Here is a 26,059-nt window from a genome sequence, read left to right on the forward strand (position 1 = left end):
GGGCTTGCTCTGAGCCTTTCTCAAAACCAATCAACACAGGACACTTTCCCTGCTGTGAGGGTCAACTTCCAGTTTCATTCACCTATTTTCAAAATACTGGAAGTTATAGCTTCACTCATACACCCCAAAACCCTACAATTCCAGGTTAGATGGCTTTGCAGGCGCAAGTGTCTTGTGCAGCCAGCACTCTGTCTCTGGGGAGTTGTCCTGGCAGCACAAACCCAGACTCCTGTGTTCCAGTGACCCCTAGCCTGGTGCCACCCTGCCCTCAGAAGGGCTGTACAGAGAGCACTGGTACCCAGGGGAAAGAGAACAAGAATTTGTTTATTGGAAAAACCCCAACTTCATCTGACAGGAATACAAAATCCACCCAGCAAAGGCTGGTGCTACTCGATCAGGCTGACGAGGCAGTCCTGGTACATCTCCCCCTGCATGTCCATCCCCCCAAATATTAACAGCAGGTGCAGGACTGTGTCCTCAGAACACTCCTCCTCCTGGCTCTGGAGGGGCACAGCTGTGTCACCTCCTGACGGTGTGGACTCTTTCCCAGCTTTCTCTTCCCAGGTGACAGCTCCCATGTCTCTGCTCTTTCCAGCCCGCCAGGGAATGACACACATGGCGTGATCCAGCCGTGCAGGGGGCAGGGGGGAGTCAAACTGCAGGAGTGTCCACTGCTGCTTCTCTGCAGTTCAAAGGGACACAGTTGTGTCTTGAAATGTAGCTTAAAAGCCAGAGCAGTGATGTCATTAACTAGGTTCACTTTCATCCTGTACTGCTGTAACTCCAGTGCAATGGCACCAGATACCAGGGGGTGAAGCTGAGGGGTACCACATTTCCCATGAGCTGAGAGAAACCTCCCTACCTGTGTGATACCTGTACGTGGTGTCGAGTGCCCCGTCAGGACTTACTCCACCAAAAATGTACAAGTGCTCTTTGAACACAGCAGATGAGTGTGATGCCCGTCCCCCCGGGATGTCACCAGTGGCTGGGATCTTAACCCACCTCATGTCAGCTGTCAGAGAAAAAGAACACGTCTGTGGTTACACATTATGAGAAAACCCCACAAGTTCTGTTTCAATGAGTGGGTAATACTTTCAGCACTAAAGACTGATCTTTTAGAAAAAAGCTCCCCCAAAATCAAAACATGTTGCACAATGGCTACTGCTCTGCCTCTATCCTTACTTACTTATATCAATGCAGAACAGGTCATTGTAAAAAATATCTCCAGCTAAACCTCCATGGATGAAGAGTTTGGTCCCAACTGCAGCCACAACGTGTCCATGCCGAGGAGAGGGGGGATCACCCTGAGTATCTGGCTGGGACCAAGTCAAGGTGGCTAAAAGTGGGACAACATGTGTGTTAGGAAGAAAACTCTGGGCTCACATCCTCAATGACAGGAGATAAGTGCATGTCAACAGCCAGAAACATCCACCCATCACCTGCAGCCTGAGCCAGGACCAAACATTTCCACGTCTGGGACTGAATCTGAAACCCCGACCTCCCGTCCAGCTGCACAGATCCCCCCAGAGGTACCTGTGTCGAACACGTGAAGCTGCTGGTCCTGAACGGGTTCTGCTCCCTGGTGTCCCCCCCCGAACACATACAGGCACTCTCCGATGGCTGCTGAGGAGCTGTGGAACGTCCTGGGCAGCGGCTGCTCGCCGCTCACCTCGGGGCTCTCCCAGGTTCCTACAGCTGATGAAACAGCCCCTTACACCGTGACCGAGGCGGTGGCAGCCCACAGGCTCCAGCCCTTCCCCGGAGCCCAACTGCGGGCACTCACCCAGGTCCAGCACCTGCACGCAGCTCCGGTTCCCGGCCGGGTGGGCGCCGCCGAAGACCCAGAGGCGGGGGGGCCCGGCGGGGGGCAGGAAGGTAGCGTGCTCGTAGCGCGGCCGCAGTCCGCTCCAGGCGGCCGCCGACCAGCGGTGCGCGCCTGTGGGCAGCGGGGAGAGAGGTCGGCCCGGCCCGGCGGTACCGCGTCCCCTCGTGCCCTCCCGGCCCGGCCCTCACCCAGCTCCACGAAGTGCGCGTCCGAGAAGGCACCGGCGGGGTCGGCGCCGCCCAGGAGAAGGACGCGGCCGCTGCCGCCGCTGGGCAGGAAGAGGCATCCGTGTCCCACGCGGCCGCGGGGCCGGGCACCGCGAGGAGACAGACGGTACCTGCGGGAAGGGGATGGGCAGCGCTCAACCGAGCTGAGCCGGGCGGGCCCGGGCCAACGCGGAGGTCCCCGCCCTGCTCACCACTTGCCCGGCTGCGGGCGGTGTCCCGGCTCCAGCAGCGGCAGCTCCCGCGGGCCCATCGCGGGGCAGCCCCGGGGGAAGCGGCCGCCGCCTTCCGGCCCCGCGCCGCCGGAAGTGCCGCCAGCTTCCGTTCCCCGGAAGTGCCGAGCTCTCCTTCCGGTCCCGAGCCGCCGTCCCAAGATGGCGCCGCTGGACCTGGACAAGTACGTGGAGATCGCGCGGCTCTGCAAGTACCTTCCCGAGAACGACCTCAAGGTGCGGCCGCGGCGGGCAGGGACCGGGGCCGGGGCGGGGTCCGGGCGGACCTGGCGCCGGTGCTGACTCGGGGCCTGCACTGACCCGGGGCCGGTGCTGATCCGCTCCTCTCCCGCAGCGCCTCTGCGATTATGTGTGCGACCTGCTGCTGGAGGAGTCCAACGTCCAGCCCGTCTCCACGCCCGTCACGGTCTGCGGGGACATCCACGGACAGGTAACAGGGGCGGCCCCGCCGCGGGGCTGCCCTGGATGGACCCCGGCCCGGCCCGGTCCCGGTGCCGCCGGCCCCGCACTCCTGACGCCTCCGCCTCTCCCCGCAGTTCTATGACCTGTGCGAGCTGTTCCGGACGGGCGGGCAGGTCCCCGACACCAACTACATCTTCATGGTACGTGTATGCGGGCCGGCCCGGTTCTGGCAGGTGTTCGAGAGGCGATCTGGGCGCTCAGATCCCGAGCCCCTCACCGGGTGCCGGAGCTCAGCCGTGAGCACCGTGTCTGCCTTGGCTGCCGATGGGTTTTGTTTCGCTGGGTGGGGCACGGACCCGCGGTGCCGGCCCAGCAGAACCCCTTCGGTGCCAGCCCAGTCCCCCGCGGCGAGGGGAGTCCTGAGGGGCTGTCGGGTGGTCGGGGAGCTCTGGGTGGGTGCGGGGGGGCTGTGACAATGTGACAATCCAGCCTGGGCCTCCTGGTGGCCAGAGGACCTGTGTGTCCCCTGATCCCAGCTCCCCTCCAGCCCTTGCTGCGCTGCCGGCAGTGTCCAGCGGGTGCCTCCCTTTGCCTTTTGCTCTGAGTGTTTCTCCATTTACGATATTTTTTTGACTTGCAGGGTGACTTTGTAGATAGAGGGTATTATAGTCTTGAGACTTTCACTTACCTCCTTGCACTCAAAGCCAAGTGGCCTGATCGCATCACACTGTTGCGAGGCAATCACGAAAGCAGGCAGATAACACAGGTGTATGGATTTTATGGTAAGTCTGTATCCAAACAATATATATATACATAATAACAGAGGGCAGGATCTTTCCCTCGGGAGGGGCTTTCTGGGGACTGGATGGGAATTGGGCTCAGCAGAACCTGAACATTATAACTTGTTAACATGATCACTGTGTGAAGGAGAACATCTTTTAGTGCAGATATTGCAGCTCTCTTTCTCTGGCATCTGGGTTTTCTCTTTTGTTTTTTGGTGCCATGTTCAGTTTTAGAGAACAAGGATATATCTATACAGAATGGGCTTTGGTGTTGTGCAGTGGAAGGTTCTGCACAGAGTGACAGTGTGAGTGTCATTCCCCTAAAGCTGGGTACATCTAAACACAGAGCTCTGTTCTCTGTTTACCAGATGAGTGCCAAACCAAATACGGGAATGCAAACGCCTGGAGATACTGCACCAAAGTCTTTGACATGCTCACAATAGCAGCTGTAAGTGTGAACACCACGAGGCAAAAACACAAGTTGACGGTCGGGGGGGGGACGGGACTGGTGGAATCAGTGACCTTCGTGGGTCATTCTGGAGTGTTGTGGGCTGGGTTGAAACACTGAGTGTTTCAGACACTGTGTCTCTTCTCCAGTTAATAGATGAGCAGATCCTCTGTGTGCACGGCGGCCTCTCTCCAGACATCAAGACACTTGATCAGATCCGAACTATTGAACGTAATCAAGAAATTCCCCACAAAGGAGCCTTCTGTGACCTGGTCTGGTCCGACCCAGAAGATGTGGATACGTGGGCAATCAGCCCCCGGGGAGCAGGCTGGCTCTTTGGGGCCAAGGTGACAAATGAGGTAACGATGCCCTTGTGTGTGGCAAGGATGAGATAAATGGGAGTGTTCAGCTCAGTTTGATGCAGCCCCAGCAGCAGATGATGGAGGGCACAGTGAGATGATGAACGTTCCCTGGCAAACCACAGTGGGTCATGGGGGTGGAGAGGGCTTGCTTGAGCCAACTGGAAAAAATGAGCCTTTTGAACTTAACAGCAGAAATACACCTGCCAGATGAGCTAATACTGACCTTGCTTTTTAAAATTATAGTGCAGTGAGACTGACTGGTATCACTGGTACTTTTCTAAGGATTTAGGAGGAAAAAAATACTGTTGTATTTTTCTTGATAAATCTTCATTTGTCTTTGGAAAGCAGCAAGCAGAACTCTTGGGGGCTCTGTGGCCTTTCTACAGCCAGAGAGGGACTGAGCCCTTCAGGTGGCACAGAACTGGGCGCAGGAGCCATCACCTGCATTTCATGGGTGTTTCTCACTGCTCACAACTCAAAACCTGAATAGTTTTTCTCAGTGAGGCAGCTGCTGTGGGGGGCTGTGTGGCTGCTTGGGGAACACTGACCATCCTTCTTTCCTCCACAGTTCGTTCACATCAACAACTTAAAGCTCATCTGCAGAGCACACCAGCTCGTTCATGAAGGCTATAAATTCATGTTTGATGAGAAGCTGGTAACAGTATGGTCTGCTCCAAATTACTGCTACCGCTGTGGAAATATCGCCTCAATCATGGTCTTTAAAGATGTAAATACAAGAGAACCAAAGCTGTTCCGTGCAGTCCCAGACTCAGAACGTGTCATTCCCCCTAGGACAACCACGCCGTACTTCCTCTGAGACCCCTCCCCTCCAGCTGTACCCTCCCCATCCCCTCTACTGTCCCTTTACAATATACTTTTTATGGAGCACTTTGCTGCTGAAATGCTGCCTCTTGCCTTTTTTAATTTTAAATTATCTAAATTTATTGTGTATTATGGTGTCTGTAGCAAGTTCCTTTTTTGTTTTTTTTTTCCTCCCCTACCCTAGATTAATTTCAGAGTATTTGTAATACATCCTTGAAATTTATACTACTGCATGTAGTTCTCGTGTATCTCTGGGTTTAGATGAAAGGTTTTCCTGTTAACAGTCGTGGTAGTGGGAAGCAGCTCGGTGCCGGTGCTGCCCAGCTGTGTGTTCGGTAAGTTTTAAAGAGATTTCAGCAGCAAAGTCACCGCCCGTGTGCGTTGGGCCGCGCCGGCCGCCTTGTATGGCACCGAGTCCTGGTGGTTCCGTGGTACCAATAAAGCGGTCTGAAGGGCTGTTCTCCCCCCGCCCCCTTTTTTTTTGTTTTGTTTTTCTTAGGATTCCGGTGAAAAATACAAAAACCTGCTACAGCGATTGACTTTGTACATTAAAGTAATTGTTCTGATTTTTTCAGATACTTTGTGTTTTTAATAAAGCGCTACCTGACCCCAGCTCCGCCTGCGGGGGGAATCACGGGAACCGAACCCCTGCCCTCCCCCGCCCCTCTCCCCGCCCGTTCCCTGCCCCCGAACCCCGGGTTCCGGTTCCGCTTCCCAGCGGGCGGGCGGCGGTTCCGGTTCCGGGGGGTGCCCGGTCCGGCGGCATGGCGCGGAGCACGCTGTCCTCCCGCTTCCGCCGCCTCGACATCGATCAGTACGACGAGAACCGGTTCGTGGAGGAGCCCGAGGAGGCGGCTGCGGCCGAACCCGACGCCAGCCCCGAGGTGGAGGCTCTCCTGAGGCAATATCCTTTGGGCCGGGCCGGGCGGGTCCCGCCGCTCCCCCGGGACCGGGCACAGCCTCTCCGGGGCCCCACCGAGGTGCGCGGGGCCGGGACCCGGGGTCGGCAGTCAGTCCCGGCGGGGGTGGCCCGGGCGGGGGGCGGCCCGCGGAGGTTCTCGGTGCCCCCCCTGCCCTCCCCGGCGGTCGGTGCGCGGTTCTGAGCGCAGAACCCGCCCTCACCTCGCACGGTTCTCGGGGTCCCTGCGCTGCCCGGGGCTCCGGGGCTGCGGTTTGAGTCCTTGACCCGCGCCGCACAGGGGACGCGCTGCGAGCCTTCCACACCGCCCTGCGCAGCTCCCCGCTGCACGCCAAGAGCCAGGCTGCCAAGGTAAGGGCCAGCACCGGGCACAGGGACCCGCCTGCAATCGGTACCGGCCCGCACAGGGTCCCGCCTGCTTGCCCGGTAACAGAACTCAGCCACCACTCTGCCCAGCAGCACTCGGCATCGCTTCCACCTTTGCTCGTTCTCACGTCCTCCTTTCCTTGTCTCGGCAGGAGCAGGCCCAGGGAACCATGCTGAAGGTCCTCACGTCTTTTAAAAGCAGTGAAATAGAACAAGCGGTGAATTCCTTAGACAGAAATGGCGTTGACTTGTTAATGAAATACATTTATAAAGGATTTGAAAAGCCGACAGAAAATAGCAGTGCAATATTACTCCAGTGGCATGAAAAGGTACGTGTTCCTTCTGGTGCTGCAGGGACTCAGCCACACTCTGCAGGGTCCTGTCAGTGGTGCCACAAGAGAAGATGATGGTGAGGGGCTCCTCCCTGAGCAACAGGGACAGACTGGGGTTCCCTTTTGTCCTTGGTCTCTGAGCATGGGCTTTTAAAGCCTTTTTCTTCATGTCAGTGCTTGTCCTCAGCCAGGGGAGGAGATGAGATGTGTCAGGGCAGCATCTGTGGATGCATCTCCTGCATCTTCTGAATGCAGTGGCCCCACCAAGGAGGAAGCTCTGGGAGAAGAGCTGTGGGTGATTGCACAGAGCAGATGCCTTTGTAGCTGAGTACTGGGCTGAGGGCTGCTCCTCCCCTCAGGCAGGAAACCCAGTGATAGCACTTGGTCTTCCTCAGCTGCAGGGGCTGTGGTGGCAGCACTGCCTGCCCGTGCTCTTCCTGGGAAAGTTGATCCCAGGGAGTGCTGCAGCCCACTGCTGACACTGCCTGCTCTGAACTGGGCACAGGATTTGTCCTGTGATACCTAAAGACAGAACTTGTGTAGTGATTCCAGGTGTTTGCAGCTATCTCTGGCTTTGCAGAACCCTGGCAGGGGAGGAGGAAGGAATTTCTCTGGGTGGCAAAGAACCTGTTTCTGCTCAATTTTTTCTTTTTTTTTTTCCTTTTTTCCCTGTTGTTTCCACTGGCTGCTGTTTTCAGGTCACTGTGGGTGGGTGCTCGCAGTGTTACACAACACTGCCCTGACTGGAAGGATGACGGTGCTCACAGCATGTGGGCACACGTACAGCACCACATCCTCTTTTCTTTTGAAAGGAACAGGGCAGGTCTGAAGTAGGCTGGGCAGGGTTTGAAACCTTCCTTTGTGTGCTGGTTTTTAGCACTACCATCAAGACGTGTGGCTCACTTGGAAGAGCCAGCTGCTCAGCTGCAGCACCGGCCTGTCCGCTGGAGCAGGGCTGTCCTCCCCATGTCTGTCAGGTTTGGTGACTCAGGAGCCTTTATGTGCACCCTGTGTGGGCAGGTTCTGCCCTGGATGTTTTGCAGTCATCTGTTTCCCAACAACAGCAAGTGTTCTACACTTTAGTACCCAAAGGAGAGGACTTACAATGTCTTCACAGATTTTGTTTGTTCTTTTGCATGCAATGCAGCAGCTGCCCTGCCTGACATGGTGACTCTGTGTAATCTCTCTTCTTTTCCCATCCCACAGGCGTTAGCAGTAGGTGGACTAGGTTCCATAGTAAGAGTTCTTACAGCAAGAAAGACTGTTTAAAAGACTATTAACTTGAACCCAGACAACGATCAGGTTTGGACTCAGAAGAAGGAATTAGCTGAAACAACACTGGTCCATCTATATTAGAGATTGCAATCTACTGACATACTATGGAAACCTTCTCTTGGAATGTTTTTAACCTTAAAGCTGGGGGAAGAGTAAAGGTATTCCTGCTTATCCTGACTATCAAATACAGGAGCCAAGGCATCCTCCTGATCCCTTCTTTAAACAGCAGAGAGATGGCACGCTCCTGCCTCCTGTTACTGAAAGTGAACAGGTATTTTCAAGATGCTGCTTTATTGAGGTGTGGTGATACAAGATCCTGTGTACTGCTTATTTCAGAGGTAGCTGTGTCCTTGGCAGATGCTTACGGGTGGGAGAAGCGTTAATGAGCATGGTGGGTTTGTAGGTGTGGTCAAAGAACTGTTGGACTATGGGTTGGTTTCAATGTAAAGTGCCTGCTGCATCAATAAAGTTCTTGGATCACATGAGTTAAGAAATTTGGTGTTTGACGAATTGTCTCACACTCAAAAGCAGGCCCACATTATCCCTGTTCTCAGTTAAGTGTCCACTGTTGCCCGAGTGCTCTTTATTCCAACTACTTGCAGAACCTGTCCTCAAATCCAGGCTGTAGGGAGTGTCACCAACGTCAGCTGTGCCATCAAGACTTCAAAGATGCAGTGAATACAACACATAATCACCCATGCTTTGATTTTTATATTCTTGCCCATCCTAGAAAGTCAATGAAGTACTTCAGCCTTTACTGTTCAGGTATGAGTGCTTCCTCCCCTTGTAAAGGATTGAAGTATAGTAAAAGGAGCTGCTCCTTGGACGTACCAGGACACATAAGGACACAACTGCTCAGGCCATTACTGTCTGCACAATCACTAACAGCACCCTTGGTGTGGGGCTGGGGCTGTCCAGTGTCCCTCAGGGGCTTGGCTGGCAGGAAGGAGCCTTCTTTTGGGCACAGTTGGGCACACTCCAAGGGAAGCAGCTGCTCTGGGAGCTCTGCTCCATCCAGGCTTTGTTTTTAGCAGCTGCTAAAACAGCAAAGAGAGGATTTGAGGAGGCAGAAGTGCTCTGCCTCATTCCTGGCATAACTCCCTAACAGAAACAGACCTTCATTACATAGCTGAGACTCCCCTCCATACCCTGGGCAGAAAGTGGGGTTTGTTTCCCACTTAAAAATTTTCTCATTTTTAAAAAGCCATTGCATCCCAGTGGAGATAACCAGAATTAAGAAGAGAAAGAAATCAAGATTAGGATTTTGATCCAAAATGTATTGCACCACAAATTTCATAGTGTTTCATAATACAATCCATATTTACAGCATAGAAGGAAAGAAATCCAATGGCCATAGAAAGGATGATATATACCACTGTTTTTATACAAGGGAAAGTGCATTAGCTTTTTAATGTATTTATACACACCATTCTTGCTCTGACATCTAAAGAAAATTCAACACTTCAGAACTAGTTCCTGGTAAATTGATCCTGTATGAGCTTTGGGATCTAGTTCTAACAGAACTGGGGTTCTGTTAGTGAATATATAATCTAAGATTGTATGTTGTCACTCCTTATTGCAGGCTGCTTGTGCTGCTTTCCTTAACTGTTCAGCAGTAACCTTTCAAGCCAGGATCAACATAAACTGATTAGGCTTGAGCAGGCACCAGTGTGAGCAGAGGGAATCCCGTCCCCCACTCTTGGGTCCCACAGAAATAGGCCAGGACAAAGGGGCATGCTAAAGAAAAAAAGACCTTAGAGAATACAATCTTGCCAGAACCAACTCGGTTATCATGTCCTCACTTTGCTTCAGTAATAAAACAATTGATATATATCTACTGATTGTCTATTTTCATATTAGAGCAGACTTGCTCTCTTTCCATGAAGTTCCCTATGCTATCAGTCATGGGTCAAGTTACTAAAGGCTTTTTGGACACTTCAGTGTACTAAAAAAATCCTGTTGTTTTTCTTAACTTCAAATACATACAACCCAGCTCTGAACTGGGGAGTGTCACTTGTGCCAAGACAACAGCTACAGCAAGGACCTGTGGCTGGTTAACAAGGCTTGGGGAGGCCAGCTGGGGGACAGCACATTTACCTCTCTGATAACTGACCTCACCTTGGAATGAGATTTTCATCTTTACCACAACACAAGTGTGCATGGAAGCAGAGAGCAGCTCACAGGCTGTAACTCTTAAAACAACATCTTGACTGCTGCCATCAAGGTCCTTCAGAGCCCTGTCAGCAAAGCACAGTTAAAATCTGAACAGTGACTGTATCTCCACCAGAGAATTGGTTGAATTTCCTTGAATATATTTAATAAAAGCATTACTAGTAACACAGACCTGATTTTAAGAGAATTACCATCATTGCAGTCTGCTCATTGAACTCCATACATATATGGTTTTTTTAAAAATAAGTCCCATTTGTAAGAAGTCAGGCTTACTGCTGCTTCCCATTTTCAGTAAGGTTTCATAGTGGTGTTAAGAACTACAGGCAAAATCATGCTTCCAACTCTGTGAGGCAAGTGCACCCCTGGTCCCTTTTTCTTAAGAGGGAAGAAAAGAAAGCTGCTGGAATAAAGATTTATTAAATTATCAATAAATCTCTTCAATAAAGAGTGTAATTTTTCCCTCAAAACCAAAAACCTCACAAAGCAGCATTTCTTTTACCACATAGTTAGGACACAGCAGCCCACAAGATGTTCACAACAGTTTTTAAGCATCGGTATTTAAAGTACAGAAAACCACAACCAAAGAGGGGAATACTGGTTATGAGAATTTGTTGCTAGCAGACTTGGAAGAGAAAGAACAAAATCAAAGTGTTTAGTACCAATATCCTTTAACCTTTGTCACTAGATTACTGTTCGTTGTTTTTTGTGTTTTGTTGTGTTGTTTTGTTTTTAAATAAAAGGTATTCTCAGTGTGCATTCACAATACCTGGAATTCAGCTTTAAAAATTTAAAATGCTTTACTACCCCTTCTTCCCAATGCTAACAACCTATGGTACAAGCCAACAGATTAGTTTTAAAGGCGACTGAGTATTAGGTACTATAATTAAGACCATTTTAAATATTATTTTTCTTTAAGAAAAGTAAAATCAGACAACTCTAAAGTTGTGCTCTCAAATTAAATAATCATCATCAACATGCAGCCTTCAGGACTGCAGGCCAGGATATATGCACCTTCAATTACACAGTGATATGAAAAAAATGCAAACTATTAGTTGTGTCAGTATAACAAGGCAAGGCAGATTTCTTTTTTTGGTTAAAAGCTCCTGCTCCTGTTCTTGGAACTGTCAAAACCCAATACAGTACTGCCAACATGTTTTTTTCATTGCTTGCTTTCTACAGCAAGAGAAGGAAGTTTTACTGTGCCTGGAGTTGCCCAACTGCAGCACCCCACCACAGGAGCTGGAATCACCATCACAACAGATGCACGTGTCAGAGCTTGCACTGCCAGCACTGCTACCACTGAGGTTAACACCTGACCCTTTGGTGCCAAGAAACCAAGACTGAAGAGCACAAGGAGCTGAATTCCATTAGGAGACCACGGAGACAACAGTCCCTCAGTCCAAGCCAGAAGAGGTGTTTCAGTTTGTAGTGAAAATTTCTCCTTGCACAGTATTATTAGTTTTGTAAACAGTGTCAAAAGTTCTTGTACAAAATACTGCAATGACAGTGATTAAGACACACCTGAATCAGTGTGTTCAGCATTCTTTTCACAGAAAGAAGTGGCTGGATGCTGACTGCCCAGTTTCAGGTTCCCTTAAGGCCACAGTGTCCTTGGGCTTGAGATAGATGGCCGGATGCTGCCTCTAGGAGATGGCTTTGACCCAAACCACGACATCTAGGACAGGAAAGCACAGGACATGTTATGCTAGGTTCACACTTCTAAGAACCTGAAGATTTGAAAAAGAAAGAATATAGTACATATATAGAATATAGTACATAGGCACCTCCCCATCATTTCATGGAAAGAACTATTTATAAAACAAAATGCTGCTTCAGACTGAAGATAGTTTCACACAATCAAACCTCGAAGAAACAACATCTATTTTCCACAAATGAAGAGGACTGACCATTATACTTGTGTGTATTCCTTTAAAATAGTTACAAATTACAACTCCACAGAAGCAGAACCCTTACCTTGTACTCCAGAGTTTCCTTAAGCATGTTTTCTTCCTCTTGTGAAAAATTCAGTAACACAGATACAGCTTTAATTAGATGGAAAGCCTGAAAAAAAACACAGTATTTTGATGCTTATGATGCTCTTGGGCTCTACACTTCAGGACTATGGTGCAGCACAGCTTTTCTCTAGGTTTAGTTAGAGACTTTTTAGTCACAACTGCAAAGAGCAGACCAGCAGCCTTCTGTTATTCCCAGTCCCCACAGACTAAGATGGCCTGTACCTTATTTCTTCTGTTTGCATTTTCTGTCTTTCTGCTCTTTAACATTGATTTGCATATTTGGGGGAAAGAAGACAAATGGGGAGCTTAGTTAGTTAGAACAGAGAAGAAGCTTGGCTTCTGTGGCATCTTAGGGTTTTTAAGCTTTAAAAAGTTGATTAAATCAGTACACATAGGCAGGTAAGAAACATAATTTTAAATACACACTGAAATATATTAACTCTGTAGTATTAGCATTCTAAATAGCACAGAGGGCAGAGTTAGACAAGGAGTTAAGCACTCAGGATGCCATGGAGCTACACAACTATTTCATGATCTTACCAACCGACTTGCAATTAATCAAAGTATAATTGGCATATGAAGTTGGCATGGGTTTTTTGCCTTGAACTTTTCTGATACAATGTGGAGAATGTGATGGAGCTCCAAATGCACAAAGAATTACCTCTTACAGACCAACAGTAAGGGGTTTATGCCATTTTCTTGGTTTTGCTATCTTCCTTAAACATACAACCACTCCAATTAAGTGCTCTGCATGCTTTTTAGAGTAGTGCAGAGGGGATATCTTGTAGCTTCAGATCTTTAATTTCCAGACATAACCACCTCTTAAAAATTCAAATTCCCTTTCATTTAGTTCATAATAATCCATACTTCCAAACACATCACTGTTAGCTGATTGTGATACTGTTCTCATTGTGAAATTATCCTCATGGTACTGAAATGGTCAACAACTCTGAAGTGTGAAAGTATGGAATTGTCAAAGAGTGTCCTTAGCAGGTAGCAGATGGAGTTTCTACACAAAAACAGCATTAGAAAGAAAAGGTAAGTGTACATCTTTACCTCAGATTCCCGGCAAGACATGAACTTTAGTACAACATGTTTAAGGTATTCAAAGTTTATCTCCCTTGAGTCATTTAAATCAGAGTTGTTTGTGACAGTCACAGCAGCATTAGGCACTTCAGAATTTGCTTTTTCACGCACTTCAGGTACCTCGTTGTCAGGCCTTATTTTCTAGGGAAAAAAAACCCAAAACATACATAGAAGTACATTGTGGACTGTCAGTCAGCTTGACACTGGGAGAGGATCCAGGTCTGAGGATCTAACACAGAGTGCCTGAAGCCACAAAGTGGGTACAACCTGTGAATCAACAGGAGAAGTTTCTTGTCCTTCATGGGATCAAACTGGCTTCTGTCTCTGCCTGTCCCTAGGCTCAGGACAGAAGCCAGTTGCTGTTAGTGTTATGTGTACACCACCCAAGCAGCATGGAACTGGATCCATGCTAGAAACTATCACCTGACAGTTTTCTTTTATCACTAATCTGCTCTGTGCCTTTCAAATGTGGAATTTCTCCAAAGCAATTTTCAAGCTTGGAGCAAAAATAACACCATCACCATAACCTCTCATGGTAAAACTCTGCTGAATGGCAGCTGAGTAGCAATTAGCAATCAAATCTCAGGTGTTCACTCTTTGGGTATGTATGAAATGCCCATGTCACATTATCCATTCAATAAATGACCCAAAAAAACTTAACTGCCTTAATTTAAGAGTTCACTGCTCTGCCTGCAAACACAAGGAAACCTCAGACATCCCTTGTAAAAAAATTATGCTCTATCTGTCCAGCTTCTGGAATTAGCACTGAAAGTAACTGTCCGTAAGTGCCAGCTGAAGCAATGAAAAAACCATAACCCTTACCAACTCTTTCTGGAGGGTTTTCTTGAGTTCTGTCATTCTTTGCTGTAGCTGCTTTATCATCTGTAAGCACAGCAAAGGTCAGTGTTAATACAGCAGTCATTGTCAGTACACATTTTGATCCACAAATCTCTGGAAAACTCTTGACAAACAAGTGTAATGAATGAACCAGTGATTAAACAATGTTGACAGATCTGGAGATGTAACCTGAAAGTCTTGCCTTTCTAGCTGCAAACAGTAGAAGGCATGTGATGGGATACTTGGGCTTTTGCATGGTGGAAGGGAACTGGACCCACACAAAAGGGCTCTGCAGGAAAGCTGTAAACTGTATCATGTGGTGCATCTTTCCTCCAGAACAGATAAGGATTCCTACAACTCTGGACACAGTTTTTATCCATTGTTGCTAGATCCTTGTACTATCAAGAATAAAAAAACAAACCAAAACAAGAAAACACACAAACAAACAAAACCAAAACAAAAACATGCATGAAAACTACTGACAGAATCCTGGACTTAAATTGGATCTGGCATTTTGGCAAGTCTATCCTTCTAAGTCTGCAGCATGGCAGCATCACTTATTTGGCTCCCTAATTAAATGAGAAAGACTAACAGTTGTTTCTGCTGCTTCAGTTCACCTTGTTTTTCTCAGCAATTTGCTGTTCCAGCTCTCTGTTATCCTTCTGAAGCTGAACTATGTCTGCAGCAGCCACCTCTCCATTCTGTTCTACCACATGGTCTTCTGGAGAATGAAAATGCTGGTTCAAGGCTCTTGTCGATTCCTCTAGTTCTGAAACCTGTAAAAATGTAAACACTGAACTGGAGAGACCTCATGACACTGCAGCCCATTAATACTTCCTGGGGAGAAAGCTAGAGTTCTTGGCTGCTGTTTTCCACCCCCTCACACACAATCTAGTTGGCTACATCTCCCCTGCCTAATGCTTTTGGGTCTCTGTCTCATTGGTTTCATAACAGCTCTCTCACAATATTTTATGAGACCAAGAAAATAAGGATTTGTCTTTCATAAACCAGTCACAAATCTGACAGGAAACAGCTTCCTTTAGGAAAAAAAGAAACAACAAATACTGGTGGTCTACACTGCTGGTGTTTCCAGTGATGTACAAGTTGTGATAGTGAACAGCTCCAAGCACCTACACCCAGGGATGCCAGAACTCCCACACACCTGCTTGGTTTCCTGAGAAGTCTGAACAGATAAGCTTTGCAGCTGCACTCACATTTCTGTCCTGTTCTCTGGCCTCCATGCACTCCTGTATCTGCAACTTGAGTTCATCAATTTCCTTTCTTGCCATTTCTTCTTTCTCCACTGCTTGGCTGTTACTTGCTTCTAGGTCAGACTGCAACTGATGCATTTGCAGCAAGACAGCTTCATGAGCTGAGAAAGGAGAGACCTGCTTAGTATCAGTTTACTGAATCAAATGGGAGTTTCCAATTGTTTTTCTAAAACAAAGCAAGGTACAGTGACAGTAATTCATAACCTTTTTTCCTTCTTCTGTCATAAAGACAGAAAGACAGGGGAATTTAAGCCACCCAAGCTCACATGCATGTTTTTGCAAAGGAGCAGCCTATCTGAAAGTCAGGGTGATTTTAATACTTAACAACCTAATTATCAATTATGCCTGCTCAAAAAAGCCCTAAATCAAACATCTGTGTGATTCGTGTTGTGACTGCACAGGAAGCTGTGGGACTGAGCTGTGAGCACCAATGGCTGCTGACACATGGCAGGCCACAGGATGGTGCAACAAGAGGCTACAATTTTATTCCTCTTCTAAGTAATGGTAACACACAAGAGAAACAAGGAGGGGGCATGAAATAAATGAAGATGGATGCACTTCATTTTTTAGTATGATTGTGGAATACTGGTTTGCAGCCCTGCTTTAAGAACATAATCTCCTGCACAAATGCAGTTTTTGGGGTGGTGCAGTGAAGTAGCAGTTTTTGACCTGCATCATTCCTTTTGTGCAAAACAATAATTTATAAACAGTACAGCAAGATTTGTTATTTTATGCTGTGCAAATGCAAGACCTTGATTTAGAAAAGTGGTTTTGGTTTTGATGATACAGTAGGGAGACTGTCGAGTTGTTTCTGGAGGAGACAAGACTTTGAAAATTCTAATAGATTAAATATGGAAGAAAAAGGTAGACTTATTACAATCTATACACAGGCAAGCCCAGAATTAGAACGTATATCAGGGATACAGCAGGCTAGCTTCACCTAACCTTGACTGAGTTGGTTTAGTTCTTCCTTCTGTTTCAGAAGCATATCATGTTTTTCATCAATCAGCTGCTCTTTTTCCTTTATCAAGGAAGCCAGATGTGAGACCTTCAAAGCAGACAAACAAACAGAAGTCACTAAAAATACAAAAACAAGAAAGGAGCACTGAAAGGTTTCAACATATCTCAGAGCTTCAGATTTTTAAATTTTTTTTTTTTGTGGGAAGGACTGGAGAAGAATCTTTGTATCAGTGACAAATGCAGTGGCAATTATCTGCAAGTGGGAGTGACTGCCTGAGCTCTGTGCCAGGCAATACAACACCTTGAGAAAGTGGCTTGTGCAGCATTAGTGTTATATATAACACAATGTGGATTCTTGATCTTCCCAGAGACCCCAGAAGGCATCATCTCTACAATCCTGACCTCATAGAAAAGCACAAATTTCATGTGCTGCAGGACCTAAAGTGCAATTTGCTTCCAATAACCTCTGTGCCACACATGATTCCAGACTGCCTCAAAGCCACAATACCAGACTGCCTCAAAACCAGCAGGGGGCAGCTGTAAAACAGCCACAGAGCAAAACCAGACTGCCTTTTACCTCTTTGACATAGAGCTGGACCATGCAAGTGCAGATCTACAGCAGTCCCAGAAGAATAAAAACAATAACTAAATTCAGTCAAACGTGGTCAGTTGAGCAAAACACAAGTTCACATTATCCACCACAACCATTTGTAATGAAAGAGCAAAACCAGACTACTTAGAATTTACATTTGGTGACTGGAATCCTCTTACTTACAAAGAACCCCTGCAAGGATTAATATTCCTGACTGTTGTGATAATTAAGTCCAAATCTAGTCCAGACTGCACAAGCTGGGGAGCAACCAAATGTATTTTAGATTGCCAACATTAACTCACCTGCTGCTGTAATTCCTCCCTCTGTTTTCGTGTTTCTTCCAGTGCTTTGGCAATTTCAACACTGACAGTCTCTCTGCTGCTCAGTTCATTCTGTAAACCAAAAGTAATTCAAAGGACACTCAAGACAACTAAAACTAAAGACTCTCATCTTTCAGTCCAAATCCATGAGCAACTAGAACTTATGGGCATTCCAGCACACTGTGATTTACACTTCCAAATGTGAGTTACTGTCTTGTTTTCCCACACTGCTGCTACCTGCACAGGTAAGAGCAACACAGGCCAAACATAACTAATGCTTAAAAGATGCCTCAGCTTGAAATTTCTACTACAAAGCAGCTCCTTTCTACAACTCATGTCTATTTATACTGTGCATCTGAAAACAGCTATAGGAAAAAAAAAGAACTTTCAACAGCCTAAAATTACAGTCAAAAGACTGTGTATAAGCTGTATAGACCTGAACAACTTTTTAATTTCTGTTTTGAGTGCTATGAGTGGAATTTGATGCTGAACTACTCTGCATTCATTACTTCTAACGGGATTTAGAAGCTCTTCATGCCTGACAATACAGGAATGTATTATTTCTGCCTGATTTAGGCAGACCTAAGCATTCTGTTTCAGAAGAGGCTCAGCCATGTGTAATGCTCCTCAAATGCATTTCTACTGATTAACAAAGATGATTTACTGCTAGAACTACATGCAACCTGAGCATTATGTGACTCCAAGTACTGAGAATGTAAATTACTTCACCATTAATTGTTTTCCAGATGTGGATTTAACCAACAACATGAACTAATTTAGTCCTTACCTTTAGCCTGTTCAGTTCAGACTCTTGTTTTTTTAAAGAGCTCTCATACTCTTTTCTGCTTCCATTAAGATTTTCATTTTCCTTTTCTAACTGGCTCTGTAAGACAAAGATTGCTTAAACACCAATTATTTTAATGTTTTATTTAAATAATCATATCAAAGACTTTGTTCATATTTAGTTTCTCAAAGTTTTGTAATTCTATTGTGCTAGGACCACTGAAGAAGAACAAACAATGTCTACAAGCCACAAACAAAATCAATTTGTTAAGATTCACATAGCCCACTAAACAAAATCTGTACTTACAATCTTGTGCTGAGCAGCTATTTTATCCAATTCCCAAGTTTTTTCAAGAGCAGCAATTTGAGACTCCAGCCCAGTAACTTTCTGGTCATACTGATGTTTCTCACTTAAAATCTGTTGCTGTAGTTTACTTCTTTCATCCTCTAGATCAGTTTGCTTAAGAGAAATACAGAACACTATGTTAATAAAGTAGAATTTTGAATCCTTGACAAGAATTGAACACCATTCCATTACACTCAAACTGAAGTTTGGCAGCAGCACCATGTATTTATGTACAGACACCAGTTTGGGAGACAAACAGCAAGAAAGCACTCGAGTAATAACACAAACACAGAAAAATTAGACTGATCTGCTATTGGTCAAAGAAATTTCATGCAACATACCAACTTCTGGATCTTCAGATCCTGCTCAGCAGCTGCTTCTTTGCTCTTTTTCAATGCTTCTGTTGCAATCTGTAGTTTCTGTTCCAGTTCTTTACTCTAAAATATAACCATACATTAAATTCCTTATCTATTGGCATCTACATAATCAGAAAAAAAAGTACAGAATGTGGGATGACACAGTAGGGAAAGGTAAACATCAAAACCATGAAATGACATAAGTCAGAGATACTGCCTACTTGTCATGTACTTCACCACCCCACCACTCCACAGCAATGCCTGAACTTCAGCTATTTATTTCTTAGGATAGGAAAGATGTGTATGAAATCTCCAACTTCATAACCTCTAGGCCCTTCTTTACCACTGAAGCTGGGGTGATGACCAGAGACATCAACCAACTAGATTTTCCTTACAAGACTGAATGTGACACGCAGTCTCACCCTGGCTGAGATCACAAATGCACTGAGGGGAGGAGCTACAGGGCATAGAGAGGCTGGAAACAGGAATTTTTAGTGAAAAACAAACAAACAAGCAAAAACCTCTCAAAACTTACCCGTATTTCCAATCGGTTCACAGTCTCAGTGTGATGTGTTCTGTCTGTTAGTACCTGCTGCCTGGTTTCACCCAGTTGCTGCTCAAGAGTAGCTTTCTGAAGATTACATTGAGAACAAGAATGAGAAGAAGGATGGACAAGGAGATAAGGGATTTTTTAATTACAGTTTGGCTAAACAGTCCTCCTCCCTGTCTCAATGCTTTGCAAGTTATGATAATAGAAGATGAAGGAAAAGTGGGCACTGCTCTCTAAGAATTAAACAGTAACACTCAAGTTGTTCTGCCTCCTGGGGAGGCACTGCACTACATCATTGGATGTTCTTTCCATATGTGGTAAGTAAATGTTTGTCCTTAAAAAAAAAAAAAAAAAAAAAAAAAAGCTTGCTAAGATTGCATTTTTAAGAAGTCTATAAATATGTAATTACCTCCTTGAGTAGCTCCTGCATATGTTCATCCCCTGAAAGATTTTTTTCTAGCTTCTTTTCCAAGGAAGAGACCTTTTCCTGCAGCTGTTCAGCAAGTTTATTTCTCTCAGCTAATTCAAAAGTCATCTGTGAGAACATGAAATCACAGAATCTTTTTTGTAGTGAAGCTTTCAGCTAATCCATTGTGGTTTGACTTTAAAAAGTGCCATTAGAAAGAGAAAAGTACTATTTGAAAAGACAATATGATCCTCACTTTCTAGACACCAAATTTCAAACTCCCAGTGCATTACCAATTGTAACTTTTACACAAGCCAACAGCAATGCATCTGAAAATACTTGACCTTCTGCTTGTGCTGTTCATATTCCATCTTCAGAGATCCATGTTCTGCCTGTAACATTTCCAGTCTCTTCTCACAACCAGAACCAGCAACTCGAGCCTAAAAATTTTTAGATATTACTTGCTTTGAAATTTGTATTTCCAAAAACACAGAACCAGTATCTAATCTAACTTCTGCAGACAAGAAGCTTAACTCAAACTTACATTTTGTAAGTCTACAGAAAGCTGCTGAAAGACATTTTGTAGCTCCTGATTTCTTAATTCCAGAGCAGTGATCTTATTTTCTGCATTTGTCTCAGCTGTCATTAGTTCATCTCTTCACAGAAAGAGAATAAAAAAAAAAAAAAAGTGAGATAACTGTTCCAGAAAAATAATCTTTAGCAGGCAATTCTGCTTCGTATGAAAATGGACCAGGTAATATCAATAAAATTTTCTTGTCCTAAGACCACCCACTGCTCAATTATACATTTTCCCCAAAAAAACCACATTAAGCATTCAAACTACAAAAAAAAGAAATCAGCTCACAAAACCCTAAAGACAGAACTGGGCACAAAGTACAGGGAAAGTGCATACACAACCCCTCATGAATCACCTCATCCATACCTCTGTGCCTCCAGCTCCAAGAACTGCTGCTGCAACTCCTGAAGTTCTTTCCTTAGGCCTGATGACTTGCTGCTCACATCCTGAAGCTTCTCCTTAGTGTGGGTTAGCTCTCGAGTGCATGCCTCTAGCTCCTGCTCTGTTTTGTTCAGAGATTCTTCCTTTTTCAAAAGCTGAATTTTAGAATGTTATCTTTGACAATACAGATGATGTGATAATACTGATAAAGTCTTCTCATTGAAACTTGTCTCTCTGATTAAGTTATGAGCTCAATTAAATTAATAAGTAATAATAAATATATAACTCCCAGAAAGTCACTGTTGGAATAAACTCTGTCATACTGTATGCATATACCTCCTGTTAGGATTTTACCACTGACCAAAGCTATACACAAGCATTTAGACTAAAAAAAAATCAATGCAGAGTTACAAGTAACTTGATATTCTAACAGAAATTTTATGAAAGGAAAAAACAAACCAAGATAATCTTACCATGTGTTTAACTTTGGCTATTTCCTGCTGCTGAAAGCCCTCCAGTTCATCCATTTCATCTCGTTTTTGAAAAAAGTTCAAACTCTGCTCCCTCATTTCCTGTAACCGTGTTTCAAGCATTTTTTTTTCCTGAAAAACCAACAAACCCAAAAGGAATTCAAGAATATCTGTGTGGCTCGTTTCATGTAAATGGGAGTTCAGCTAAACTCTCTGGGAAAAGAATCCTGTCTTGCAGCTTTAAGGCTCTTTGTTGGTGCTACACTTAGAACTAAAAACTCCTCCACCCTCACCTGGCAGTAAAGAAATATACACACAGAGAAAAAAAGAAACCAAGCAAAAAACCCCACAAAGGTTGATTACCTTTTCAACTTGGCCCAGTTTTTCCATCCACTCCTAAACAAGAAAAAAAAGAAGGGAAAAAAATCAAAATCAATTTGCAGACTTTTAAGGACAGCAATTATGGTTTAAAAAAAAAATTTGTACTGATAACAGAGACACTAGGTTGTGGTAATGATCAAAAAAGTAATCAGCAAAAGAAAATTAAGTGTTTTAAGATATAAAGGCTGAGGACTCATTTATGCTACCCAAATATATAAACTTTATGAAGGTAAAATGAAAGTGACAAGAGGTCTACTGCAACTCAACCTTACCAAACACAAGTGCAAGCTTAACCTTTCATTAGAAATTTTTGAGGACAGTAAGAACTACCAGATTAATGACAAGTCCTTCACTACTTCTGACATTTAATGAAGTACTCCCTTCCTCAGAGTATGCACACACAGTGACTAACAATTATTTTAAGTAATGCTTAAAGATCAGGGTCATGCACTCAGATCCCTGCAGACAGACAAAACTGAGCTGCTGGAGCTCTCTTACCTGGTCCTTTTTTTCTAAGGCCAAAGCCATCCCCTCAGCCATCTTGGCTCGACTGGCCTGGTGAGCTTCATTCTGCTCCTGGAACTTCCTCATGGAGGCTATCAACAGAGTCACCAGCTACATTAAAAACCCAGCTTTTAAAATTGCTTCTCATTTTTCTATAAATTATTTATATCTTTAAAGAGCTGCTTAAGTAATTAGCCCCATCTTGACTCTCTAGCACCAACACTGTGCCACTTATGATCTCACACTGCTTACACATTGGACAAACACCAGGAGCAACACAAGACAAGTACTGTTCCTCACTGGATTATAACAAAACTGTAGGTTTCAAAGAAGTTTCTCCTGCACATTAGCCCCAGATTTGGCAAAAGGAGTATAATAACAACAACTCAACAGCCAACACCCTACTGATACTTTTTACATTGTAAATAAGGCAAGAAACTGTTCTAACTGTTCATAACCTAGAGGTGAACAGTTTGAAAGGAAATGATTAAAACATCTGTACCTCAAACCCACTTCCTTCCAACGTGAGTTTTTAACTTTAAAAAAAACCAAACCAAAAACCAAACCAAAAAGGAAAAAGAAAAGTACGTACAATCCTGATGCTTTTCTAATGCATTTTCAAGCTTCTCTTTTATCTTCTGCAAGTTTCGGATTTGATCAGCATAATCTTGTGTGAGGAGGGAGAAGCACAGACCAGGAATGAACAGACATTGGGGAAAAGAAGATTTTAGGAAAAAGAACAAAGAAAAAAAAAAAGAAAAAAGAAAAAAAAAAATGGATGAGTGGAAAACGATGATGATTTTCTCAACCAGAAAATCATTCCTGCTAAAGAAAACTTGGGTGACCATAACAACAAACACCAGCAAATAGCTCTGTACAGTCCATATGGTAAAGAGCTGGTATACACAGAAGGACCTGTCCTGGGACTGCTAGGTACACAGACAGGGCAGTACCGCAGCATGAAGAACTAGCTCTATGTTTTACTTCATTCAGAACAGTGATCTGTTTAACCTGGTTTAGGAAAAGTCTCTCACTGGAGGATGTGAGGGTGGGACAATTCACAGCCTGCTACACAGTGCCCATTGTTCAGGTCTCACAGTGCCTGAGGCTGTGCCCTGACTGCTGCTCACCCAGGGCTACAATCCCCACTCCTACCACCCCAGTGCCTACTGAGCAGAACTGACAAGGAAGGCAGATATAAAAAAAAAAACAAACAACAAAAAACAACAAAACAAAATACACAAACACACCTTGGAAAGGTTTATCTACAATGGAAAGGAAGATTTACTTACTGACTGGGCTGCTTGCACAAGTCTCTTTATACTCAGTCTCCTCTGGTACTAAGCCCCAGCCAGCACTTTGAAGTTTATTTCATGCAAACAAGTGAACATTTTGCCCTTTCAATTGCAATACAAAGTAACTTCTTTTTTAAGTAAAATATCAGTTATAATGGATGCTACTTAGATCACAATCAACAGGGTTGTTGCAAAGTAGTATTTTTTAAAAAACATTAAACCTGTGTATTTTTGCTAAATTAAAACATGTAAGTTCAAAGGAAGATACTTCCTAAAACAATAGGGTTTTATATGTATCAGGACACATACCAGATAGCTTGACCTCCAGTTTCCTTATTTGTTCATTTCTTCTGAACAACTGGGATGAAAGATCCTCTCTAGAGCTGCTTCCGTCAGACGCCTTGGTGTAAAAACAACACTCATGTAACTTCAAAAATTTAGAAAAAGTGATCCTGCTATATACTAACTCCATCAAAATAAACACTATCCCACCCAGGAATAGTGCTTCACTTTTTCACATAAAGGGAAAAGCTATACTAGCACAGCATAATGCATAAAAACTGCTGAAGAGGAGAAACAGTGAGAGCTGAAGCAGCTCTGCCAGGCTGGGAACACAAACACTGCAGCTGGAAACTGCTCCAGCTGGTGGCTGACGAGAGGGCAAAAGAGGGAGACTACAGGGGGGAAAAACAGTCTCTACAGTACAGATTTCAGGATGGGTCAAAGCAAAAACCTTTTGGAAAATTAAGTCTGGAGAATTTAAACCAGACATTGGAGGAACTATGAGAGCTCTGAATGCAGGAAAACTGACCACAGATTGTGTAAACTGTACGGCCAAGTAGGAGGAGCACAGGGAAGCCAAGAGGTAAACCCTAGTCTGTAGGAAGATGGTAACTAACCAGCACCCAGCTTGCTTCCCTCCTGCTTCAGCAATTAGCTTCACAATTAGATGCTGCTATATCTTTATTCAGTATTTTATGGCTGCTCCATAATGTTCTGCATTGAGACAGCTTTGTAACTCATGCTTGCATGGGCACAGAAGTCTCCTGGTAACTAATACTATGAGCATACAAACATTTCCTCCTCAGTGTTCAAGTTCAATCAAGCTAATAATTAATTTATGCAGTTAGACACACAAAGACACCCCAAAGTGCTTTCAGCTCATACACCAGACACAAGATGGTTGCCTGTAAGGCCCCAACAGAAGCTCCCCTGGAAGCTTGGGGTAACTTACAAAGTCATCTCCAGAGTCGGCCCCCAGGGAGGTGATGGACTCCTTGCTGACAGACCGGGGGATCCTGGCAGCCCCTCCTGGCCTGGGAGCGACCGCTGCCTCTTCTGCTATCTTCTTCTTCAATTTTGCAAACATTTTACTGCTCTAGAGCCCTGGAGGAGCTGGTGCTCTAAACCACCTCTACCTCCAATATGGTTAATGTGCTGAACGCTCTGTTTAAAGCTGCCAGGTGCTAAGAGTTAATTTTGTGCCTCGCCCAGTTTTACTGCATTTCTAGTTCCATTAAACTCTTCATAGCCCAGCGCTGCCTGCAAATTAAAGGGAAATCGTTTCCACAAGAAAAATTTCCCCCTCTGCTGAACATCGCCGCTCCGTGCCCTGAGGTACGTACCCAGCAGAGCCTTTACCCAACCACCCCCCAGCCGGGACGAGCAGCACCCGGGTCCCTGCGGGAGCAGTGTGCGGGCGGGGGACTCCCCGCAGCTCGGCCCCCACCAAAGGCGAGGGAAGCTCGGGACCGGTCCTGCCCCGACAGCCTGGTTCCCCTCAGCCCGGCCCGCGGCGGCCACTGCCCGGCTCTGAGGCACCGCGGAGCCACCGCCGCTCTCCCGCCGCCGCCCCCAGCCCAGCCCGGCCGCTCCCCGGCTCCCCCGGACCCCTCACCGCCCACCTCCGGGCCTCCCCAGGACCCCGGGGCCGCCGCCTCCTCTGCCGCCGCTGACCCGGAAGCGGCACCGGCCGGAAGCGGCACGCGGCGCAGGCGCTGTTGGACCGAACCCGAACCGGCAGCTCCCCTAGCGCAGAACCGGACACTTGGGAACGAGCATCTGGCAGAGTTTATTGACAGGGAACTGCTCGGAGCCGAACGGAGCGGTTCTGACAAACAGCCCCGGGGTACAGGAGCGGGAACGCGAACAGCAGAGCCCGGCCCGGCCCCGGCGGAACAGCGAGCGGGTTGTACACAGCGACAGCGGGGAGAGGGACACGAGCGTACAGAAATTGCTGGAAAGTCACTGAAAAAGGCTCCAAAAAGGTGGTAAGGGCGGCAGCAGGCAGGCCCGGCGGGTCGGTCCATCCCAACACAAACCGAGGGGCAGGAGGTGCCGCTGGCCCGGAGGGATCTTGGGGCGCGGTTCGGTCCGAGCCTTCCCTTCTCCCCGGCGTTTCCAGCAGCACCAGCACCGCTTCTTTCCTCCCGGGCAGAACATGGGGCAGCACAGTCCTGTTACACTGCTTCGGCCATCTGCACAGCCCTTGCCAGAAAGAGTCTGTTCGCTCCAAAAGAAGTTTTGTTTATACATCTCTATATATTTTAAGGAAAATATCTGTTTTTACCAAAATACGATATACAGGCAACATGGCTGTAAAATAACTTTGAAACCAGTACACTATAAAATTACTTTTGGTAATAAACAATCCGGTTCTCAGAGAGACAAAACGCTGCTGAGCTCTGCTGGCCGGGGGCACAGAGCCCTCTCTCCCTCCCTCTCCCACCTCCCCTCCTCCTGGCTGAGCCTTGCCCAGAGCAGAGTG

At 45.9% G+C, this 26,059-nt stretch overlaps 4 protein-coding genes across 5 annotated transcripts; 2 read left to right on the top strand and 2 right to left on the bottom strand.

The window, feature by feature from the left end:
• Positions 1 to 307: 307 nt before the first annotated feature.
• RABEPK (Rab9 effector protein with kelch motifs) lies at positions 308 to 2,343 on the bottom strand. Its single transcript, XM_030461240.1, has 7 exons — positions 2,244 to 2,343; positions 2,014 to 2,162; positions 1,784 to 1,936; positions 1,534 to 1,695; positions 1,187 to 1,336; positions 863 to 1,012; positions 308 to 682 (listed from the first exon to the last, which is right to left on the bottom strand). Exons 1-7 carry the CDS (start codon positions 2,300 to 2,302, stop codon positions 387 to 389), a joined length of 1,119 nt encoding a protein of 372 aa, XP_030317100.1. The 5' UTR covers positions 2,303 to 2,343; the 3' UTR covers positions 308 to 386.
• Positions 2,344 to 2,361: 18 nt separating this feature from the next.
• PPP6C (protein phosphatase 6 catalytic subunit) lies at positions 2,362 to 5,665 on the top strand. The gene is made up of 7 exons (XM_008491481.2): positions 2,362 to 2,498; positions 2,617 to 2,712; positions 2,819 to 2,884; positions 3,325 to 3,466; positions 3,835 to 3,914; positions 4,064 to 4,273; positions 4,845 to 5,665. Exons 1-7 carry the CDS (start codon positions 2,424 to 2,426, stop codon positions 5,091 to 5,093), a joined length of 918 nt encoding a protein of 305 aa, XP_008489703.1. The 5' UTR covers positions 2,362 to 2,423; the 3' UTR covers positions 5,094 to 5,665.
• Positions 5,666 to 5,813: 148 nt separating this feature from the next.
• On the top strand, positions 5,814 to 8,480 carry ARPC5L (actin related protein 2/3 complex subunit 5 like). Its single transcript, XM_030461212.1, has 4 exons — positions 5,814 to 6,002; positions 6,296 to 6,368; positions 6,536 to 6,712; positions 7,922 to 8,480. Exons 1-4 carry the CDS (start codon positions 5,863 to 5,865, stop codon positions 7,982 to 7,984), a joined length of 453 nt encoding a protein of 150 aa, XP_030317072.1. The 5' UTR covers positions 5,814 to 5,862; the 3' UTR covers positions 7,985 to 8,480.
• Positions 8,481 to 9,246: 766 nt separating this feature from the next.
• GOLGA1 (golgin A1) lies at positions 9,247 to 25,284 on the bottom strand. Of its 2 annotated transcripts, none has more exons than XM_030461088.1 (23): positions 25,197 to 25,284; positions 24,527 to 24,834; positions 23,602 to 23,692; positions 22,590 to 22,664; positions 21,992 to 22,089; positions 21,476 to 21,508; positions 21,116 to 21,244; positions 20,628 to 20,797; positions 20,229 to 20,340; positions 20,029 to 20,124; positions 19,688 to 19,813; positions 19,264 to 19,359; positions 18,714 to 18,809; positions 18,334 to 18,486; positions 18,031 to 18,126; positions 17,226 to 17,315; positions 16,317 to 16,419; positions 15,315 to 15,472; positions 14,718 to 14,876; positions 14,086 to 14,145; positions 13,234 to 13,404; positions 12,137 to 12,223; positions 9,247 to 11,837 (listed from the first exon to the last, which is right to left on the bottom strand). In XM_030461088.1, the coding sequence occupies exons 2-23, from the start codon at positions 24,659 to 24,661 to the stop codon at positions 11,757 to 11,759; spliced, it is 2,415 nt and encodes an 804-aa protein (XP_030316948.1). In that variant the 5' UTR covers positions 24,662 to 24,834; positions 25,197 to 25,284; the 3' UTR covers positions 9,247 to 11,756. The 2 variants fall into 2 exon arrangements, with proteins under 2 accessions (XP_030316948.1, XP_030316950.1); XM_030461090.1 differs by having other exon boundaries at positions 20,628 to 20,785; positions 25,197 to 25,264.
• Between the last annotated feature and the right edge of the window lie 775 nt (positions 25,285 to 26,059).

The sequence above is a fragment of the Calypte anna genome, chromosome 17 (assembly GCF_003957555.1).
Source record: "Calypte anna isolate BGI_N300 chromosome 17, bCalAnn1_v1.p, whole genome shotgun sequence".
NCBI lineage: Eukaryota > Metazoa > Chordata > Aves > Apodiformes > Trochilidae > Calypte > Calypte anna.

Bases quoted from the DNA above. Each gene is read 5' to 3' on its own strand.
- RABEPK (XM_030461240.1), bottom strand. From the start codon at position 2,302: ATGGGCCCGCGGGAGCTGCCGCTGCTGGAGCCGGGACACCGCCCGCAG. The intron at 1,013-1,186 runs GTAAGTAAGGAT...TTTCTCTGACAG, and splicing joins CCTGTTCTGCATTGATATAA to CTGACATGAGGTGGGTTAAG. The intron at 683-862 runs GTAGGGAGGTTT...TTTGAACTGCAG, and splicing joins CACGTACAGGTATCACACAG to AGAAGCAGCAGTGGACACTC.
- PPP6C (XM_008491481.2), top strand. From the start codon at position 2,424: ATGGCGCCGCTGGACCTGGACAAGTACGTGGAGATCGCGCGGCTCTGC. The intron at 3,467-3,834 runs GTAAGTCTGTAT...TCTGTTTACCAG, and splicing joins ACAGGTGTATGGATTTTATG to ATGAGTGCCAAACCAAATAC. The intron at 4,274-4,844 runs GTAACGATGCCC...TTTCCTCCACAG, and splicing joins GGGCCAAGGTGACAAATGAG to TTCGTTCACATCAACAACTT.
- GOLGA1 (XM_030461088.1), bottom strand. From the start codon at position 24,661: ATGTTTGCAAAATTGAAGAAGAAGATAGCAGAAGAGGCAGCGGTCGCT. The intron at 17,316-18,030 runs GTAAGGACTAAA...TTTGGTTTACAG, and splicing joins CTGAACTGAACAGGCTAAAG to AATGAACTGAGCAGCAGAGA. The intron at 14,877-15,314 runs GTGAGTGCAGCT...ACATTTTTACAG, and splicing joins CCAGAGAACAGGACAGAAAT to GTTTCAGAACTAGAGGAATC.
- ARPC5L (XM_030461212.1), top strand. From the start codon at position 5,863: ATGGCGCGGAGCACGCTGTCCTCCCGCTTCCGCCGCCTCGACATCGAT. The intron at 6,369-6,535 runs GTAAGGGCCAGC...TTGTCTCGGCAG, and splicing joins CCAAGAGCCAGGCTGCCAAG to GAGCAGGCCCAGGGAACCAT. The intron at 6,713-7,921 runs GTACGTGTTCCT...CCCATCCCACAG, and splicing joins TACTCCAGTGGCATGAAAAG to GCGTTAGCAGTAGGTGGACT.